Raw genomic sequence first — 16,927 nt, 5'->3', positions numbered from 1 at the left:
TACCATCCATAGCTCTTACTCTGAACTGACCTTTATGAGAATGACTTAAACTTTCAATTTGTGCCACATCCTTTAGGGTGACATATGAAAGGATTTCAAAATGTTCATGGAAAAATACAATTAAGATAAGTTTATTTTGATGCCAATTTTGAAATCCATGCATTTTTGATCCTTAATATACATCTTCCACAAAGTCTCTGAAGACCCCTTGTACACATGTGAGTCCCAAAATCTTATGCACCCAAAGAAACTCACCTAGTTATCTCATTTTCCCCACTAGCTTCCTACAGCGTTTGTTAGCTGCTGAGTAAAAGTGGGCCTTATATTTGGCCTAAAAGCCCAAGCCCGCATGTTCAGTGTGCTCCCTTGGCATTGACTTTGATGGCTGCTCATGAGCCAACAGTCTTGAGTCAACATACCCACAAACGGTGGCCCCTGTCTCCCCTGCCTCCACCACCCCCCACTCCTTATTTAACACAGGAGGTAGGGAAGGGGCCTGATACGCACCTGAGTGAGCCAACAGCCTGGGGTCAGACACTCGGACCCCCAGTAACCCCCTTACTCTGTGGAACTTTTGGGACAGTGAGAATGTCCGTGTGCCTCTTCACGTGCCCTTTCCCAACTAGAGAAGCATCGATCACTTCCCCATTTTGACTCTCATGTAGACAAGTTTCTAAAATGCACACCACATTTCCCTGCAAAACAGCTGCCGCCAATGTTTTTTTTTTTTTTTTTTTTTTTTTTTTTTACAGGCAGAGTGGATAGTGAGAGAGAGAGACAGAGAGAAAGGTCTTCCTTTTGCCGTTGGTTCACCCTCCAATGGCCGCCACGGCTGGCGCACTGTGGCCGGCGCACCGCACTGATCCAAAGGCAGGAGCCAGGTGCTTCTCCTGGTCTCCCATGGGGTGCAGGGCCCAAGCACTCGGGCCATCCTCCACTGCACTCCCTGGCCACAGCAGAGAGCTGGCCTGGAAGAGGGGCAACCGGGACAGAATCCGGCGCCCCGACCGGGACTAGAACCCGGTGTGCCAGCGCTGCAAGGCGGAGGATTAGCCTAGTGAGCCGCGGCACCAGCCGCCGCCATGTATTTTAACCCTCGTAGATGGCTCAGGCTTGCCATGGTGAGTGACAGTTTGCATGGTTGTGTGTCTGTGTGTGGGGGGAGGTGTGGGGAGGTGCTTATGCAAAAGGCCCACGCGGAGGCGTGCAGCCTGTGGGATTCTTGGGCCTCCTTTCAATTGTTCTCCCCCTGTGTCTCCTTTTTAGGAGGTGTGTCTCATGGCTTCTGGAGGCCTCACTAGGAAGTCCAAATGCTCACCCTTACACACGTTCAGGGGAGAAGAACATATGCTATGTTGGAATTATGTGTAAAGTGCAAGAGATTCTGAGTAAAGGCGAGGAGCTCTCCCCAGAGCTAAGCCAGCAGATTCAGTACCTGGCCTTTGCACTGCTTCTTTGGGGATGCCCTTGGGGATTTTGCCTTTCCTGATCTGACCTGTGGACAGAACAGAGCCACAGGGGAGACAATTCTGTACTTTGGGATAAACTGGCCGATGCACAAGACAGCGTAACAAGGAAGCACCTCCCTCCAGGGCAGGCACCCCTGGGATGGGAGGAAGACTGCTCATCACACAGGCTCTCCCCAGCTGAGCCCTGGTGATTCAGCCGGGATGCTCTGAGGAGCCCGGCTGCCACGCTGGCTGTCCCTGGGAGGTGTCCTGGCCCTCCCCCGACCTTCCGTTTGATGAAGCATCCCCAGGTGTGCACCGAATGTCAGCTAGGGGACTCAAGGTCTCCTTGGCCTCACAGGTGTTCTTTTGCTTAACAAGACACGTGGCGTGCCTGGCCACTGCCTTCCCACCGAAGTGGAGAAGGTAGCAGACATGCCATCAGGGGTCTAGACATGCAGCATGCCCTTAGCTGGCCTTTCAGGAGAAGACGGCAGCGGCCAGAAGGAACGAGGGGGATGGGTTGAAGACTCGGGCCATGCCTGGCCTCACCAGCAAGAGTGTGTCCCAGCCCTGCGTGGGAACAGCTTTTTCCTCACTGTCCCCCAGTGTTTCCTCCTGCCCCGTTGGGTGGGACACCAACGGCAGCAGGCACAGAGGTAGGAGGGGCTCCGCCCATGATTCACTGAGCACAAACTGCTGTCTTGCCCTCACCCCCTAACTAGCCATCATTTCTGCCCAACTGGGCTCTGGGGGCGGGGCTTACCATGAGAAAGGAATAGCCGATCCAGAGGCTGCGCCAGCCCAGGGGGCACTGCGGGATGGTGGTGTCCTGGCTGTGCACAGCAATGGCTTGCGAGGGCGCCTCACACACGGAGCAGCGGCTGATGTACTGCGGGATCTGGGCCTGGCCGACGGGCATCATGGGGATGGGGGCGGTGGTGGAGAGCCAGTAGGACTTGTCGTTGCGCTTGGCGTAGTGGCACACTTCGTTGATGTTGCAGTAGATGAAGGGCATGGTGCTGAAGCGGGGCAGGCAGGAGCCCGCGAAGCCTGGAAGAGGGGTGGTGGCAGGGACAGGTGAGCTCTGGCTGAATGCAGGGCCACCAGGAACGGCACTAGCCAGTGCCTTGGCTTTACACGGAACCACTTGTACGCTTGTACCGGCCCAGGCAGCGCCCGGCTTACAATCCCGTGGCATGGAACACCCAGCGGGGTCTGTCCCTCAGATCCTATGAGGGGGTTTCATAAAGTCCATGGAAAATATGTCTTCTGAAAAAAATATGCGTGGCACCCACATAAACCTTTAATGCCGTTTTCCATGAACATTTTGAAGTCCCCTCGGTATTACGGATGAGCTGGGGGAAGTTTTATAATGGCGGGACTTTCTGAAAAGTGAGTAGTCACTCCCGGTTTATCTGCTTTGGAAAAGCCGCGGTGAATAGACTGAGGCTGTGTTTGGGAGGCAGCACGCCTGCAGGGAGTCCGGTGACTGCTCGGGCGGTCAGCACTGCCCGGCTGCAGGCCTCAATGCCAAATGTTGCTCTCTAAGCATCTTACGTTGTGTGGCTCACGTACTCCTTACACTACCCTACGTGCCCAGGCACCGGGATTAGCTTTGTTCCACCAGGGAGGAAGCAGAAGATTAGCGAGGTTGGATACCTTGCTCGCAGTGTACCGCTAGGAAGTGGCAGCACCAGGATTTGAATCCAGAACTGCTGCTCGATAACCCAACAACTCAACAGTGGGCCAGCAACCTCCTCTCCTCCCCCAGTGCTCAGTGGGCCGGCAGCTGGTACCTACCCAGGTCCTGGTTGTGGGCTTTCTCCTGTCCTTCCACGAACAGCAAGCTGTAACCCACCCAGAGCTGGCTCATCCCGATGGGGCACTGGGGCACTTGTTCCGACTGGCTGTGCTTCACCAATGTGTAGCCCACTCTCAGGCTCAGACCAGGCATGCCAGGCCTCCCGAAGGGGCCTTGCTTCCCCGGAGCTCCTGAGAGAGGGAGAGAGCAGGAGTGGGTGACCCCAGGGCAGCTCATGCTAACCGCAGCTGCTTGCTTTGTGCCGCGCCGCGCGCGAGACCCCTTCTGCACACACATGCATGACCTTGCCCCTGCGAGATGGTAGCTATTACCCCCATTTGTAGGTGAGCACACTGGGGCTCAGCACTCCCACCGCCAGTCAGCAGTAGAGCCACAACTCCAGCTCAAATGTATCCGGCTACAGAGTCCCCATTCATCATACACACACACACACACACACTTACACACATTCTCCCACTGCCCTATGTAGACCCCTGGCCTGTGCTCTCTCTTGGTGGGGATGAGTCCCGGTTTCTCTCCTGCTTCCTGCACACCCTGGGAGGCAGCAAGTGGTTGGTCCCTGTTGCCGATGTGGGAGACCCAGACTGAGTCCCTGGCTCCTGGTTTTGGTGGGGCCCAGCTCTGGCTGTCGTGGGCATTTGGGAGTGAACTAGTAGACGGGAGATCTGTGTTTCTCTCTCTTTTTCAAAAAGCAAATTGTAAGAAAGATTTTTTTTTTTAACAAAAGACAGGGTTAAGATGAGCACAGCAGGGGCCTGCGCTGTGGGTTAAGCCCTGGCCTGAAGCGCCAGCATCCCATATGGGCACCAATTCTAGTTCTGGCTGCTCCTCTTCCGATCCGGCTCTCTGCTATGGCCTGGGATAGCAGCAGAAGATGGCCCAAGTCCTTGGGCCCCTGCACCCGCATGGGAGACCCAGAAGAAGCTCCTGGCTCCTGGCTTCGGATCGGCACAGCTCAGGCCATTGCGGCCATTTGGGGAGTGAACCAGTGGATGGAAGACTCTCTCTCTGCCCCTCCTTCTCTCTCTGTGTAACTCTGACTTTCAAATAAATAGATAGATGATAGATAGATAGATAGATAGATAGATGATAAGCAGGGCAACATGTTGTTAGGCTGCAGGGGTAGGGACAGCCATTCCTCATCTCCAATTTTGTGATCCCTTGAGCCCCGCCCCCATGCCCATCCATGTCAGGAACTCCAGGTGGAAAGCAGAGGTGCAGGGCAGGAGCCATGCTGCTACGGAACTGGAAGAGAACTCCGAGGACTGGGAGCTGTCCTCTGCCCTCTGGAATGCAGGGTAGCCCTGCCGAGGCCCAGAAGGCAGTGGTGCGTGCATGGACAAGAGCCCAGATTTTGAGCCCCCTAATAGTGTCACGCTCTGCCACTGGGCTTACTGTGTCCCAGATCTGAGTTTCTGGACCCATCCCCAAGCCTCAAAGCCTCACAGAGAGCCCACTGCCTCCAGATGTCACATCACCAGACCTTCAAATCCTGGGGGGCCTTGCAGTCCAGGCAGACCAGGATCACCAAGAGCCCCAGGTGGGCCAGGAAGGCCACTGGAGCCATCCTTGCCAGGGATGCCGGGCAAACCTTTAGAGCCTGCAGGAGACAAAGCGCACGGGGAGTGCGTGCTAGTTAGTTCAGGGTCCTGAGTTTCCGCCCCAGGGATAGGGAAGTGCATGGCATGCCCAGGCCTCACCAGGAGAGGGCGCCCTGGCTCTCAGCTCGCACCTGGGCTGAAGCCTGCGGGGGGCGGGGCTAGTCCTTAGTACCCTGTAGCCTCTTTGCCTTGGGACAGCGCTCCCCACCTAGCTCTTCTGAGTCCCTGCATGCCTACTGCCTGCTTCTGTCCTCTCCCTCCCCCCTCCCCGCCCCCAGCCATACCAGGGAGTGCAGGGCAAAGACCGGCAGCCTGTATCAGAAATGAGGGTGGGGTCCGGCATTGTGACGCAGCGGATTAAGCCGCCACAAGCATCCCACATGAGTGCTGCTTCACGTCCCGGCTGTCCCACTTGGCTTGGGCACTGAGTTCCAGACTCCTGGCTGCGGCCTGGCCCAGCCTTAGCCATTGCAGCCATTTGAGGAGCGAAACCAGCGGATGGAGGATCACTCTCCGTCTCTCCTATTCTGCCTTTCAAACAACTAAGTCTTCAAAAGTAAAAGCAGCAGGCAGGATTCCTGTTCCCCTAGCCCTGGGCTTTCTTCGCCTGCCTCGTGTTTCCCTGGATCCACCACCACACTCACTCCATCTCAGTTGCACTTTTAAAAAAAAGGGAGGTGGGGGGAGGAGCTGTCTGGAGGCGTGGCCATGCTATGCCCACACGCTCTCCAGAACACCGACAATAACGGCCCTGCTGGCCGGGCCCTTCTCCCGCGGGGCAGGTCGTGTGGGTGTGTCCTGAAGGGGCAGAGGAAATGCTAGGTGAGGGTGATGATTACCCAATCCCCGCCCCCCCAACTCCAGAACTGGGGTTCCAAGCTAGTGGCAGCCACGACCTTTTCAAGTCCCCTTTCCCTGGCCTCCAGCTTACCTTGTAGGCCGACAGGGCCTGGAGTCCCAGGGTCCCCGGTGAGGCCAGGGATGCCATCAATGCCTGGTAGACCCAAGGGGCCCGGAGGAACCTGGATGGCTTCTGCAATGGGCGTTTGTCCAGGAGCACCTTGGGGGCCGGGGAAGCCTGCGTGCGGGCAGGGGGCATGTGGGCACGTGAGGTCGAGGCAGAGGAGGAGGCACCGAGGCAGGCTAGGAGCCTTCCTTTCTGCCCTCTCTGTTGGCCTCCATAATCCCCACTGGACACTTGACCATGGTAACAGCCCTTCCCACCTGTGGCACTTTGCCCATCTAGCTCCCCAGTGGCTTGGTAGCTCCTTTGAGGGTAGGACTGCATCCTATTTGTCCTACCTCCTCAGGACCCAGGGCAGAGTCTGGTAGGTAGTAGGTAAACAGATCATTCAAGTGCTATGAAGGAAATGAATCAGTGCGGTGACTTTGGGAGGCGGAAGATGGTGTTATAGGGTGGAGGAATCTGCTGTAGATAATGGTCAGTCACCCTTCCTATGCAGTGACATTGAAGTTGAGAGCATTGAAACAGTAGAAGGAGCTAGCCATTGGAAGAGGAGGGGACAAGACCATTCCAGGAAGTAGGACTTGCATGTGCAAAGGCCCTGTGGTAGGCCAGGGCTCAGTGTTTTTGGGTAACTGCAAGAGGCTAGTGTGGCAGGGGCAAAGTGAGAAGTCAAGGGAGAATGGCTGGCAATGAGGCTGAAGGGAAACATGTCACATAGTGTAGTGTGGTGGGCCACAGTTATTTCTCTGCCATGCGAAGCCACTGTATGATTTCTGGGTTTATATGAGGTCTCTGGCTAGTGTGCAGAAAAGTGATTGTGGGAGTAGGATAGGGAGAAGCATAGTGCAGGAGAAATGGTGGTGGTTGGGACCACGGGGATAGCAGTAGAGGGACAGTAGGTGAGCGCAGGACATCGAGAGCCATTATGTCGGGGCTTGTTCTGGGCTCACAGGGTGTGAACGGTGATCTGGGTGCCATGAATGCAGAAACAGCGCAGAGCAAGGAGGTCAGCGGCAGGATCGAGGGCAGCAACGCAGCAGGCAGCCTGTGAGTGTGGGAGCTGATGGAGGCGCGAGTGTCCTCTCCGGGGATCCACACTGGCCCCTCGGGCCTTACCCTCCTGGGGCTCTGAAGCAGCCCAGCAGGACCTCTCAACTTACCTCTTGACCCTGCCTTCCCCTTCATGCCGGGAAAGCCTGGATCTCCAGGTGGCCCAACCTTGCCTGGGATTCCCATGAAGCCAGGCTCCCCTCTCATGCCTGGCAAAATCCAAAGGAAAGCCGATCAGGGCATGGCTTGGGGGTGGTGGTGGGGGGAGCAGGTGGCGGTGAAGCCCGGAGGAGAAATATCCATCGGCCTCTCTTCCCAGGGCTGTAGGAGGAAGGGGCTATCTGGGATCAGGGAGTGCGAGAGGCCCCCAACCAGCCAACCCAGTAGCCATACCTTTCAGTCCGAGCTCTCCAGGGAGGCCAGAGAAGCCTGGAATTCCTAGGTCTCCCTTGGGACCCCGAGGCCCAGGGATTCCAGGGAAACCTGGGTCTCCAGAGTCGCCTTGATCCGCGGATGGCCCAGGAGGCCCTGGGGGTCCCTGGGGGCCTGGGCGGCCTAGGGAGAAGATCAGAAGAGGGAAGAGGGGCAGGTGAGCAGGGAGTGGCTGCTGCGGGAGGCCTAAGGACTGACGGGAAGGCAAAGCCCGGTCCTGTCTTTACCTCGTTCTCCATCCAGGCCTGGTCGCCCGGGATCACCAGGCTGTCCTGCTATGAGTGAGGGCAAGGAGATGCCTGGGGCACCAGGGAGACCAGCAGGACCTTGGAGACCTGGGAAACCTGCAAATAGTAAAGGACAAGGGCTGGGTGGACTTTGTGTGCCAGCGTGAGGGCCAGGCTCTCTCAGAGCCAATGGGAGCCGTTAGGGAGGAGCCAGAGCAGGGGACGCCAGCAGGGGGCTCCTCTCACTGTTGCCCAGCGAGCAGGCGATCCTCGCTGAGCAGGGCTCTCACAAGCCCTCTTTCCAGCTGGCGCTGCACTGACAGAGCTGCGGGAAGTTCGAGTTTCCCAATCTCACTGGTCATGGACATAGTGTAGGCTGACTTCTCTCCAAATCAGAAAGAAAAGCAGGTATGACTGAACACCTGCAATCTGGGTGTCCCCGGTGTTTTTGAACGCGTGGTCCTTGTCAGATAGCAGTTCAGAAGTTAGCCAGCTGTGCCAGAGGCTGCACAAAGCTTACAGACAGACGTTGGCCACGGGCCCTGGGCAGCCCCAGCAGGCACCTGCCTGATGCCAGAGGAGGCAGCAAGTGTGTTGTGCCTGCCTGAGCTCTCCAGCCTTCTGGGCTGTCTTTTGGGGCTCTCAGGCAAACTGGGAAACAATCTTTTTTTTTTTTTTTTTTTTTTTTTGACAGGCAGAGTGGACAGTGAGAGAGAGAGAGACAGAGAGAGAAAGGTCTTCCTTTGCCGTTGGTTCACCCTCCAATGGCCACCGCGGCCGGCGCACCGCGCTGATCCCATGGCAGGAGCCAGGAGCCAGGTGCTTTTCCTGGTCTCCCATGGGGTGCAGGGCCCAAGCACCTGGGCCATCCTCCACTGCACTCCCTGGCCACAGCAGAGAGCTGGCCTGGAAGAGGGGCAACCGGGACAGAATCCGGCGCCCCGACCGGGACTAGAACCCGGTGTGCCGGCGCCGCTAGGCGGAGGATTAGCCTAGTGAGCCGCGGCGCCGGCCGGGAAACAATCTTTTACAGGGCATTCATGATATTGGCCGAATGATTGCTTAGCTGCCTGTAGAACAAACTTCTCTGTACTAACTCTCTCCTCCCTTTTTGGCTAAATTGAATAGTCACTTCTGAGATGATATATGGACTATTGTTGGCTCAATTTTTTTAAAAAAATCTTTTTTTAAAAAGATTTATTTATTTTTCAGAGAGAGAGAGAGAGAGAGAGAGAATCTTCCATCTGCCAGTTCACTCCTCAGATAGCCACAATGGCCAAGTAGGGCCAGGTCAAAGACAGGAGCCAAGAGCTTCTTTTGGGTTGGCCATGCGGATCCTGGTGCCCAAGGACTTGGGCCATCCTCCGCTGCTTTCCCAGGCCATAGCAGAGAGCTGGATCAGAGGGGGAGCAGCCTGGACATGAACTGGTGCCCCTATGAGGTGCCAGTGTTACAGGCAGTGGCTCCACCTGCTACACCACAACACTGGCCCCTGTTGGCTGATTTTTTTTTTTTTACTTATTTGACAGGTATAGTTAAGACAGTGAGAGAGAGAGACATAGAGAAAGGTCTTCCTTCCGTTGGTTCATCCCCCAAATGGCTGCTATGGCCGGCACTGAGCTGATCCGAAGCCAGGAGCCAGGTGTCAGGTGCTTGCTTCCTCCTGGTCTCCCACGCGGGTGCAGGGCCCAAGCACTTGGGCCATCCTCCACTGCACTCCCAGGCCACAGCAGAGAGCTGGCCTGGAAGAGGAGCTGCTGGGACTAGAACCCGGTGCCCATATGGGATGCCGGCGCCGCAGGCGGAGGATTAGCCAAGTGAGCCACGGCGCTGGGCCCAGGCTGAAATTTTAATACTGCGTTACATGTTTTCTGTTTGTGGGATGATTTCTATTATAGTGTGTTCAAAACCAAACTGTCCACCGGATGGCTTAAGGTTTATTTAGTATGTATATCAAATACATAGATGGTAATCTCAAACATATCAAAAGGTGTTTGCCCAGATGTTCAAGTTCACACTAAACATGTAGCACGGATGAAATGTATTCGTTTCTTTGGCATCTAGAAGATACTCAAATGAGGAGAGAGCAATTCCAACCAGTTGATAAGCTGCTCTGCTGGTTGAGATTCTAATTTGTTTGTGAAAAGAAAATCCAAAAGCATTAATGGTGAATTTCCTCTCTTGTATTTCATCTAAAAAGATAGTAAATCCATGAAAACTTAGTGAAAGAAGAGGGGAGATTGGTGAATTCAGGTGCTTTAAAACAGTTCATTAATGAATGGAATCCAGAGAAAATCGGAGGCAGGGAAAAACTGATGTTGGGAGAATTCTCTCAATTATTTTAGTTCTGCAAAAAAGAAAAATAAACATAAAACAAAGCTCATTGCTGAGCCACGTGGCGCTACGCTAGGTACGGCACATCAGTTGTGTCTTGATGGACCTTTGAAGAGGTTTTCTTTTTCATAGGGGAAAGCACCTGAAAAGAAAGACAAATTGGACTCTTTTTTTCCCTGAAAATATAGCTTTGTGCATATATATATATGTCTATATCAATATACACTGGACTTATGCAAAAACAGGGCGTATCTACCTATTATAGAGTTAGTGTGGGCAGCACACAGATGACACAAGTTCCCAAGGCCGTTTTTAGAGCCTTCTCCTCCCTTTACCTTTCTCGATTTTAAAATTCCACCAATATATTATCAAATCAGAAATGAAGGTACTACTGACCCCAGGTAGTATGGAAAGCATATGCATTTCTTTGACTAACAAGAAAACCCTTGGGGCAGACATGTGGTATAGCAGTGCAGCCACAGCTTGGGATGCCTGCCTCCCCTACTGGGGTGCCGGGGTCTCAGTACTGGTTCTACTCCTGATTCCACTTTCCTACTAATGCACACCCTGGGAGGCAGCACACGATGGCTCAAGTAGTTGGGTCCCTGCCACTCATGAAAGACCCAGACTGGATTCCTGACTCCTGGCTTCAGGGTGTTGCAGGCATTTGGGGAGTAAACCAGTGTATGGGAAATCTCTCTCACACTCTCTCTCTATCCCTCTCTATCTCTCTTTCTTTCTCTCTCTCTGACTGCCTTTCAAATAAATAAAAAAATTAAAAATTTATTAAAGAATAAAACATTTCAAAAGAGCAGATGAAAATACAAATTGGCTTATTTTCATAACTCCTTCCAGTGTCAAAACCTTAAAAATAACTAAATGTGGTAGTAGCATCTTGCATAGTAGTTGACACCACTTGGCATGTCTACATCTCCTATAAGATGTGTTCAGTTCCTGGTCCTGCCCCTGTTAATATGTATCCCAGGAGGCACCAGACGATGCCTCAAGTACTTGGGTCCCTGTCACCCATGTGGGAGACTTGGATGGAGTGCACAGCTCCTGGCTTTGGCCTGGCCCAGTCCTAGCTGATGCAGACATTTAGAGAGTGAACCAGTGAATAGAAGATCTGTGTGTATGTGTGTGTGTGTGTGTATCTTTCTGCCTTTCAAATAATTTAAATAAGAATTTAAAGACCCTAAATATACAAATGTAGCCTCTAAATATTTAGTGTAAAAGTACAATTCAAATTATTTCAATAAAGATATTGTAAGGATAAGGATTACACTATGGAGTTTTCTTAGGGGTAAATTCTCATTTTATACTGACTTCCATTATCAAGCATAGATTCTCATGGGGAGGACATGATATTGTCCATTTTGTTTTTAAACAAATTGTTCTAATTAGATATTAAGAGGATACAGAATGCTTATAAATAATATGTAAAGAATAATTGTGATACGGTGAACACCTACCTGTGTTCCAAGGACCAAATTTAAGAAAAAGGAAGGTGAAATTCCCTTTGAGTTTCTTTGTATGCCCCCATATTCCACCCCCTACCCTCCCTCTAGAAGCAGCCATTCCTGATTTTTGCATTTACAGTAACCTTGTAGATATAGTATGAACAAATACAAGAGAGAAGCTCTGAGCTTCCAATCATAAAGTCATGGCAAAGAAGCAGAAATGTTGATCATTCTGCTGTGATCATAGTGAAATGCCACACTGTAGCCCACACATATGCACAATCATTGTTTGTCAATTTTTTTTAAAAAAAAGTTTTGTGTTGGACATTTATCAATGGAATCAGACCAAATGTACTCTGTGATTTTTTTTTTGACTCAACATTATGTCTCTGAAATATATCTATCTTGACACGTGCCGTTACTGCATTTGTATTTGTGATCTTATTTCCTCAGACAGCTGACGGAAATGGATAATCTAATGACCAGGCATTCAAAAGCTGGATTTGAAAACAGAAAAGGAAATGTTCCTGGCCTTCTATGTGGTCCCCTCTTCCCCATGGCCTGTGGAAAAAAAGGTCGCTCTCTCTCTGTAGGCTTGGTCCCTGCTTTGAGTCCTTTCTTTGGAGTACCTGCTGGATTTCAGGAAAGAGCAGGTTGGTGCGGACCAATATAGTTCCTGGGAAATGTTGATCATTGTCCAAACACACATATTGTCCAAACATGCCCATAAACAAAGTGTGCTGAGGCCTCGGGCCCCACAACTAGGAGGCACACAACATGTTGGCAATACGAATGCTGCAGGTAACACACAATAATAATAGAGAGGCCAGCATGAAACTCAGTGTTTTCATACACACAACTTCAGTCCTTGTTGATTTCTCCCCAAAACGGTGAGCTTTGTTCTGTTATGTTGTCCATTTTACAGAACAGGAAAACCGAGGGTTCCTTTGGAGTTCAAGGACATACAGCTGGTGAGAGGTGGAGCTGGACTTTGAACACAGTCAATCTGACTTCAGAGCCTGTATGCTTAACCATGAAGCTACACTTAATTCACTTCTAGGTTTGCACTAATTGGGATATAAATGTGTGTGTGTGTGTGTGTGTTCAGACCATTCTTAAGAAAATTTGAAAAATCAGGATCCACTCTACCTTTTTCAAAGGTATGGAAAAGGAGGCTCAGAAAGGGTCTTGATGAAAGATGATCAGTTGGGAGCTAAGATTAGTGTGGAACCTGCTTTTCAGTGAACCCAATAAATGCTAACTGAGTGCATGCTGTGGGCTTGCCCTGGGGGAGGGAGGAGACCTGTGTTCTCTTAGGCTGCCGCTACTTCTGGCAGCCATACTATCTTCCTGGGGCCCTGGGAGGGCCACCCACACTGGACCCTGAGGGGATCCCGGCCAATGTTTTACCACTCGCACAAGCCCCTTCCCTGACAGCCATTAAACCTGGACTGTGGCTAAGAAGGAAAGAGAGGCCTTGAGGTTGACAAGGAAGACGAGGGGCTGTGGAAGCTAAGGGGACTTGGTGAACTGCTCTGTGATACCTCTTCCCCACAAAGCTCTAGGCACGGCCTATCCTCTGTTTCTCAGCAGTTCTGAGTTCTCATGAGGTCCTGAGATTCCCAGACACCTAAAGACATGGCCCTGATGAACCCCATACCTGTGTCCCCAGCACGGCCATGCTCAGCTTCACAGGCCTGATTTGGGCTCACTTACCTTGGCCGCCTTTTTGTCCTCTTATACCTGGCTTCCCTGGGGCTCCGATGCCAATCCCTGGTGTGCCCTTTTCCCCTTTGGCTCCAGGCAGGCCAGCAGGCCCAGGCACGCCGGTTATACTGGGTCCTAGGAGGAGACGCAGGAGGAGGCAAAGGAACTCAGTGGCGGTGAGGCCCTTGTGACTAGCTCATGTGCTCAGGGCCTGAAAGGCCTGGCCAACAGACACCGAAGACAGAGTACTATAGTGACAGTACCCCATATAGGTAGAAAGACAAACCCAATTCTCATTTCTTCTCATGTCAAGGAATGTCAGGTTGCAGGCTGAGAAGGGGATCTATGAATTCAAAGATATGGGCTACACCACAATCAAGAACTCATAGCCAGCTTCCAGCATTCTAGGAGAGCTGGTCCCCTCCTCGTGGCCTGTGAGAGTCTTCCTAACCTGGAGTTCCATGGGTACCCTTGGTGCCTGGAAGTCCATTCAGTCCATGTAAACCAGGAAGTCCAGGAGAGCCTGAGAGGAGAGAACATCAGAAATGGCTCCTGCGATTTTGAATCGTGAAGGCTCAGCAACAGGTAGCTGCCTGCCCCTAAAGGCATTACAATGTCCTCATGGTAAATTCCTGGTCTTTCTGGACATATTACTTAATGTACTACGAGAGAATAGATCACCTGTAACCCACACCGTGCATCATGACTCTTGTCAGACAAATATAGCTTTACGAGGAGGATGATAGCCAACAAGGTATCTCGGATAAGAACTCAGGGTAGCAGTACCCAGACCTTGAGGTGCCAGCTCTCAGAGGCTTGTCGCCCAGTCTCTAAATGAGGGAGAGACTTCACATGCCATAGTGACAACCTCCCTCCCTGACTCTTCTTCCCACAGAGCCTACATTCTTCTCTTTCCACTCATGCTTGCCCGCCTTTCTTTCTCTGTCTCCTCCTTTTCTGCTATTCCTCCTGTGGCCCCGTCAGTGACTCAGCCCAGGCAAGGCTTAACCCAGCTAGTGTCTTCTAAGGGATAGTACTCACTGCCCTTTACTGATAGAAGGACACTCCCCCCCACCCCCAATTGTCTCCTTGACACACATACCTTTGGGTCCTACTAAGCCAGAAGATCCCAGGGGCCCAGCTACCCCTGGGTGACCTGAGAAACCTGGAAGTCCTGGGTCTCCTCTCACACCTGCTATCCCTGGAAGTCCTAAATGTGAAATTGAAGCAAAAGTTCACAATGGCGCATGGCTTCAAATGAACTCTGGGGATAAGGTTGTCTTGTGCCATGATACCTGGGGAACCAGGAAGGCCAATATCTCCAGCAATGCCAGTTTTTCCATTTTCACCTTTGTTTCCTGGGAAACCCATGTCACCAGCTGGCCCATCTTTTCCTTTTTGTCCTACCAGAAAAAAAAAAAAGGTGAGTGATCAGATCCCATGTCTGGCAGTGTGTTCCTCCACAGAAAGGGCTGAATGGGAAGGTGCTGAGCGGGGCAAGAGCTGATGAGGAGACTCTGAAAACGATAGTGGCAGCTGCCTTCACATGCAGAAGGTGCCGCCCAATTGAGGAGTTAGGAAGCTTGCTCTTAATGCCCTCCGGAGCAATGAGTGTAAAAGGGCCCAGAAGTAGAGTTTAGATAATATATAAACTAGGGGAATCAACACCATCATCCCAAAAGGTTTCAGCAGCCTATGAGTTTTGAAGGAAGAGGAGGCTTGTTTACACAGGACAACTGTGGATAGGTATGTTTCTGCACTGGATAGAAGCTGCAAAACTGGGGGTTTCACCTCCAAAATCCCTTCCAATCCTCAGTGTGCAAGGCCCATGAGTCAGGAATATAGCAACCTTACCTTTAAGGCCAGACTCTCCAGTTTTTCCCTTGGGTCCTGGGTTACCAGAAACTTTAAAAGTCTGGCCTTGATCGCCTGTGGATAGCAAGACATCATTCAGATGGGCAGAAAAAGCCAGAGGTCATTTTGTACCAATGATAACTCTTGAACACAAAATCTTTTCAGATTCAATGTAGACAGAGGAGCGCCTTGACAATAAGAGGGAAAGGTACCCAGTCACAGTCCACGAACTAGGATTCTACAAGGCTTCTGGCATGGAATGCTGCCATACGTAAACTATCTCTGTAGGGAAATATATCATTAGGCTCAGTCCGGGTAGAGAAGATGGTAGGAGGGGCCATACACCATCACTGGAATGGGGCAGGGATAAACTGTCACTGGAATGGAACAGTGATGCCAGTAAGAACAGGAAAATTTCCTGCCTAGTGGTCTGGGTTCACTGGGAAAGAAACTATCTGGAGCCAAGGTTTTCCTCTGCTGCTGAATCTGGAAGGCAGACAGATGGGTCAAACCACAAAGTCAAAGGACAGCCTTGCCCTGGGCTCCATGAACGTCACAAGAGCGAGATCTGGGTAGGGACCGCTGCTTTTTTGCATGTCTTGGAAGCACAAGGACTGCACAGGGAGTTTGGCCACAGGGGAAACGTACATCAATGCACTTTCTCCTAAACACAGGACCCCCAAGAGAGCCCTTGCTTGAGAAAAACATGCTAACACACTAAAAGAGAGAAAATGGTCCTCACCTTTTGAGCCTTGGGGACCAGGTGATCCGGGGAGTCCAGGGGTCCCATTGAGACCCTGCGAACCCTTCAAAGCAATATGTGAATCGTCATTCCGGCTCAGAGCTCAGGGCCACCTACCCTCTTTTCCCCTCCTCGCCCACCAGCCGCTACCCCAGAGATGTGTCATGCACCCTGTGGCAGGTGTGCACTGAAGAAGTGCATCCTGCAAATGGGAAGGTGCTGAGCAAAGGGTAGAAGTGCATACTCAGGGTTTGTAGGCGAAGAGTTTGATCTGCCTGTCAATTCTCATCTTGCCATTCAGAACTTCCCACTGCCTATCAAAATTGGAATCCCAGCAGGGTGGGCGTTTGGTGTAACAGTGAAGATGCTCCTTGAGATGCCCGCATCCCATACTGAATTGCCTGGTTCGAGTCCCAGCTCCTCTGTTTCCAATACAGCAGTCTGGTAATGGTAACGCAGACCCTGGGAGGTAACAGGTGACGACTCAAGTTTTCAGGTCCCTGCCACCCACATAGGCATTCTAGATAGAGTTCCAGGCTCCTGGCATTAGTCTGGTCCAGCCCTGGCTGTCATAGACATTTGGGGAGCAAACCAGCAGACAGTGTCTCTATGTCTCTTTCTTTTTGCTTTTTAAATAAAATGAAAGGAAATAAATAATGTCTAAACAATTGGAATCTTGAGAAATCAAGGTGTGGTGCTCTAGTGAGTATCTTAGAAAACACAGATCAGCGCAGTTCATCTAGGACTTGATGTGCTCCACGGTCAACTCCCACCCCCATCACTAAAGCTCTGGAGACTCATATGAGAAGTGTTGCTTTACCGTGAAAGACTAGCAAAGGGGGCCAGTGCTGTGGCGTAGCGGGTAAAGCCACTGCCTGCAGTGCCAGCATCCCATATGGGTGCCGGTTCGAGACCCAGCTGTTCCACTTCCAATACAGCTCTCTGCTATGGCCTGGGAAAGCAGTAGAAGACGGCCCAAGTCCTTGGGCCCCTGCACCCACGTGGGAAAGACCTGCAGGAAGCTCCTGGCTCCTGGCTTTGGATCGGTGCAGCTGCGGCCGTTACAGCCAATTGGGGAGTGAACCAGTGGATGGAAGACCTCTCTCTCTCTCTGCCTCTCCTTCTCTCTCTCTGTAACTTTGACTTTCAAATAAATAAATAAATCTTTTTTTTTTAAAGACTAGCAAAGAACATAAGACCTTTCTGCCACTAGGTAGCAGGCTGCATGTGTACAGATGCTAGAATCTGAATTTGGGCAAAGGTTACCAGTTTTTACAGGA

General features: G+C 51.7%; 1 protein-coding gene across 2 annotated transcripts in view; it reads right to left on the bottom strand.

The window, feature by feature from the left end:
• The window catches only part of COL4A6 (collagen type IV alpha 6 chain), a 312,990-nt gene that overhangs the window by 2,749 nt on the left and 293,314 nt on the right, over nucleotides 1–16,927 (bottom strand). The window contains exons 32-44 of one of the 2 annotated variants that reach the window (XM_008272863.5): nucleotides 15,648–15,711; nucleotides 14,906–14,980; nucleotides 14,347–14,454; nucleotides 14,154–14,261; nucleotides 13,503–13,574; nucleotides 13,061–13,186; nucleotides 7,551–7,667; nucleotides 7,285–7,446; nucleotides 7,002–7,100; nucleotides 5,806–5,952; nucleotides 4,757–4,873; nucleotides 3,252–3,443; nucleotides 2,215–2,501 (exon numbers count right to left, since the gene is read on the bottom strand). In XM_008272863.5, the coding sequence (XP_008271085.2) occupies nucleotides 2,215–2,501; nucleotides 3,252–3,443; nucleotides 4,757–4,873; nucleotides 5,806–5,952; nucleotides 7,002–7,100; nucleotides 7,285–7,446; nucleotides 7,551–7,667; nucleotides 13,061–13,186; nucleotides 13,503–13,574; nucleotides 14,154–14,261; nucleotides 14,347–14,454; nucleotides 14,906–14,980; nucleotides 15,648–15,711 (1,674 nt within the window). Of the gene's footprint in view, nucleotides 1–2,214; nucleotides 2,502–3,251; nucleotides 3,444–4,756; nucleotides 4,874–5,805; nucleotides 5,953–7,001; nucleotides 7,101–7,284; nucleotides 7,447–7,550; nucleotides 7,668–9,838; nucleotides 10,027–13,060; nucleotides 13,187–13,502; nucleotides 13,575–14,153; nucleotides 14,262–14,346; nucleotides 14,455–14,905; nucleotides 14,981–15,647; nucleotides 15,712–16,927 lie in introns of those variants that run through there. The other variant, XM_089323734.1, reaches the window with a different exon arrangement.

This window comes from Oryctolagus cuniculus, chromosome X (genome assembly GCF_051225735.1).
Source record: "Oryctolagus cuniculus isolate XC-2025 breed Fujian yellow rabbit chromosome X, ASM5122573v1, whole genome shotgun sequence".
Lineage (NCBI taxonomy): Eukaryota > Metazoa > Chordata > Mammalia > Lagomorpha > Leporidae > Oryctolagus > Oryctolagus cuniculus.
The sequence above is the reverse complement of the archived record's forward strand: the minus strand, read 5'-3'. Positions and strand labels throughout refer to the sequence as shown.